Here is a 4,328-nt window from a genome sequence, read left to right as displayed (position 1 = left end):
TTTTTTCTTTTTTTTTTCTCTTTCTCCCACTAAGACAGAGTTTTATACATTTCCACATTAGTGAACTGTTTTATTAAAAGTCTTTTTATAGTTATTTGTCACACTATCTCTGTAACAAGCTCTTACCTTAAGATTATGTCTGAAGCCTGTTGAATTGATATTTCCAGAGTTAAAATAAAGGTGTGTGAGAAATTGAAGTGTTTTTGAACCTGTAAGGACAGATTGCTGAAGTTTTTAAACCTGAGATTAAAATGTCTTCCCCTTTTACTCTCCACCTGGTGATACTGAGGTATATTTGACTAAAAAATGTTTACTCTAAATTTAAACACCAATGAAAATCAATAGAAATGCAAACTTTTAAATAAATATCAGAGATTTAATCCTAAACCTGCAGTGAACTTTTCTAGTCTTCTGTCTTTGAACTTTAGTCTTTAGTCTTTTTTAGTCAATAGTCTTTGAATTTTATTTCTCCTCCAATGAAGTTTCTGTGCCTTATTTTATTAGGTATCTAGACTTTGCTGCCTTAATATAGACATTATCTTTCCCTCACTCTGCCTTAGTGTGAAACTAGTATTAGTAGAGGAAAGCTTCATCAGCTTATGCTCATACTAAATTCAAAATTATCTTTAAAAATAATTTTTGAGACGGACCAGTTCTGATCCTTATTTTTTTCATTTACTTTTCAGGATTTGTTTATTACCAAGGGTGATGATATGACATGAAAAAAATAACTGTCTCACTTTTTTCTTTGTCTATCTTGTATTCCATATCTTCTCAGGCAGATTGTTTTTACTAGTTCCTCCTGCCCTTTCCTCTCCCTGTCTTTGGTTCCAGGCCTTCGGCTGCCTAAGTTGGTAGCATCTTCTCTGTTCCCAGTCAAGATAAGATCTTGACCCAATAGAAACAAGTGATATTTTTTACCTGTGCAAAGATTTCACAATGATTTCTGTCCTTAGAGGTCTGTCACTGGAAGTAGACCAGGGACAGTACAGGTAGTACTACTTGGGGTGGTCAAGTGAGGTTTCATTTAACAGTGGTCTCCAGAGGTAGCTGTAGCATCTAGGACAGATCCTCAATGAATTAAAACAGCTGTGAATGCTTCTGTGTTTTAAAGAGTTGAGTTTCTGGTCTGTGTATTTTACAAAGATGTTATGGCTACAGATGCCCTCATAAATTGAATGGTGCCGAGTGTGTTCCTCTGTATTACAATCCATCCACCTTGACTCTCAAACAGCAGGGCAGCAGCCAGCGTGCTTCGTCCCAGCCTAGGCAGATGTTTGAAACAACTTCAGACACAGCTCAGGAATCAGTGTCAGTCAGGGACCTTTTCCAATACAAAAATGGGATACTTTTTTCTTTTTTTTGAGGGTGAGAGAGTTTAGTGGCATGCACTAGGCTATTCCATGCCAGCTGGCCTCAATCAGAGAATAGCTCCAGGCACATTTAATTTACTGCTGTAGCTATCAAGGATGTGCTTCTTGGTTTCATGTCACACTGGAGTGTTATGGTAAGAACTGGAAACCGAACCCAAATCACCTGCCTTAAGCTTAAACTGTTAGCAAACACATATTTTTTCCTTTTTTAAAAATAATAATATTTTTTTAAAATATATTTTTATATTTTCAGAGAATGACATGGCATCAGGGGATGGCAATTCTGTGAAAGAGGAATTTATTAAGGAGAAAGCTATTCTCTCTCCGGTGATGAAATGGCTAAATCCTCGCTGATGCTTACTTACACTCATAAGACACTCAAGTGAATGCATTTCTTACAGATTATTGAATATGCAGCACCAGATTCTATGAAAAAGTAAATCTATAGCATATGAAAATGTAACCTCTGAAGGCAAATTGTGATTCTGTTTTTCAGGAGAGAAATGTTTACTTAAGCATAGACTGTACAGTGTATATGAATTTTAATATTTTTTTGTTGAGTATTTGAAAAGAAAATGTATTGTGCACAGCTGAATGTATAGTAATGTTAAAAAGCCAATATGATTCAACTTTCCTCACTGAAATAACGTCAGAGTCTGGAAGAGCTCTCACTGAATTCCGTGGACAGTTTGGGTGACTGAAATTATTGGTGTGGAGCCAAGGTGAAAGAAAAGCAAATAAACAAATCTCAGGATAGCAAGTAATATCCCTGAGTCACAAAAATAATAATAGCATAGGAACACAACAGTGTGAATTAAATAAACCAATGTTAGTTAGTCATTTTCCGGTTTTTGGAAGTCTGGTGACAAATCCTCAGAGATAAAGATGCCTTTCTTCAGTGAGAAAACACCAGCATTTCAGTTTATATATTGTGAATAATTTAGATAATATACTGCAGAAGTTTATTGTATTAGGTGTATTTCTAGAGGTAAACTATGTACAGAGAAACACTTGTTCAGTAAATTCTACAGATTTGTAGAGGGGGATCTGAAACAGAAGAAGCTACTTAGTATTATTTATATATACATTTCTATAAAGCAGCTGCTTTTGTGCCATTAAGGCAACGTCTGCGTTTCTTGCAGAAGAGCAGGTCCAGTGCTAGAGGTCAGCAAATGGACCTTCACACTGTGCATCTCCACAGCTGGCAGCAGCCCAGATGCAGCTCACAGTGAGTTCATCTGATCTAATGTAGGGAAGAATCGAACACCCATCAAGTGGTAAAGCAGACTCAGCCTACACTGCTTAAATGCCCAGACCTTTGTTTGTTATGTGAGCAAGCACTCCCATTTTAGCCAGGAGAAAACTTTATATATGTTATGTAGGAACTGTCAGTCCCTCATTCAGTCCAGACTGATGATACGTTTGCAACATAAAAGCCCACGCTGAGATGGGTTTGCTAATATGTCTGGTAACAAACAGTTCCTCAGATAATAGAAACCAATCTAGTAGTGTCAGAGTGAACCTGGATTGCATGAGTTTAGGAACTGCCTTGTAATGCAGAGCACTCATTGGAAATGCAGTTTGAATTGAGTATATCCTTTGAAATCAATGTGAGCTTTGACAGTGACTTCAGCAGAAGAAGAAGTACACAGTAGGCAGGCAAAGTTTGTTGCAGGATCTCAAAACATATTTAAAAACTACAAACAACAGAAACTTCAAAGCTTTTAAAGAGTCCAAGATCTGATCCAAATTCTGCTGGAAGCAATTTGCTTTTACCTGTAAAGTCTGTGCTGAAAAACACTGCTCTAGAACAAGAGGACGATGAGAGCAGCAAATACCAAAACGTCAGTACAGCAGTGCAGACTCTGTTGCCACCATAATCAGAGACATACAAACATGAATCTCCAGCTAGCATATACCACGTTTTAACCTCTATTGAATGTTTAGGTCTGAGAGGGAGCAATATTATGTTAGGCTATTTACAAGCAAGTGTATTGATTCTCATCTACTGATCTCAAAAGCAGTATATTCTTGCTCTCAGTGACAGCAGGATCAAACCCATGGTCCTTCAGCAGACAGTAATGATTTATTTAAAGAATGTAGTAAATATTTGAAGACATTATTACTATTTTGCAATGGTGTCATAAGTGACATTGAATTCTTGAATGTAAATCAAATAAGCTGGTTGGTTTTAAAAATTATATTACTACTATTGTCCAATAAAAGAGCAAATGAAAGCATCCCTATCTATTGTGTCTATCCATTAATTACAAAATGAGACTGCTGGTAATAGCATAGCCATGGTATATCCAAACTAGGCACAGTTTTACTTCCAAATACACAGGAAGAGTTTCATGATAGCTGAATCTATTTCGGTGAATTTGCTGGGGACCATTCTCTGTTGCTGAAGCTGAGTGGAGCCCTATGTCCAGAATGGTCTGTATCCATACCCTTCAGCACTCGTCACCTCCAAAACAAGGTGGAGTTCTCTTGCTGACCAGGCCACTGTCGTGCCAGAAACTGTGTTCCCTGAGAGTGGCTGCAGCTCCCTAGTGCTGTTTGATTTACCATATGGGAATAACCTGTGGATCCACAACTGGCAAGTCAGGAGAGAGGAGAGGTATGCCTGCAAACTTTTTTCTTCTGTTTTCCATCAAGTTTACAAAATGCCTTTGCATTTCCTCCTCTGCTTTGGTGACAGATTACTCCACACAGGATAGGTTTGAACAGGAAATTACAATATAAGCAAATCTTAACTATTATAATTTGAAGCACCTACCTGTTGCTATTAGTTGCAATGGGATTACAGTGGTGGCAGATATAGTGCAAATGATGAAGTGATGCTTATGAAACCAAGGGCTCTTCATCTGCCTCTGTGTTATTTTCCACCCTTTCAACTTTCTACCTTTCGTGTATCTCTTGGCTCCCCACTACACACTCCAACTTGTGGATTTT

At 37.6% G+C, this 4,328-nt stretch overlaps 1 protein-coding gene across 1 annotated transcript in view; it reads left to right on the top strand.

Moving 5' to 3' along the window:
• Window positions 1-3,613, top strand: part of ESM1 (endothelial cell specific molecule 1) — a 6,956-nt gene extending 3,343 nt beyond the window's left edge. Inside the window, 1 exon segment of the mRNA XM_071730938.1 lies at window positions 1,627-3,613. Within this exon segment, the coding sequence (XP_071587039.1) occupies window positions 1,627-1,727 (101 nt within the window). The 3' untranslated portion in view covers window positions 1,728-3,613.
• The last annotated feature ends 715 nt before the right edge of the window (window positions 3,614-4,328 follow it).

Source organism: Heliangelus exortis, chromosome Z (genome assembly GCF_036169615.1).
Source record: "Heliangelus exortis chromosome Z, bHelExo1.hap1, whole genome shotgun sequence".
Classification (NCBI taxonomy): Eukaryota; Metazoa; Chordata; class Aves; order Apodiformes; family Trochilidae; genus Heliangelus; species Heliangelus exortis.
Note: the sequence above shows the minus strand (reverse complement) of the source record. Positions and strands in the feature narration are given on the sequence as shown.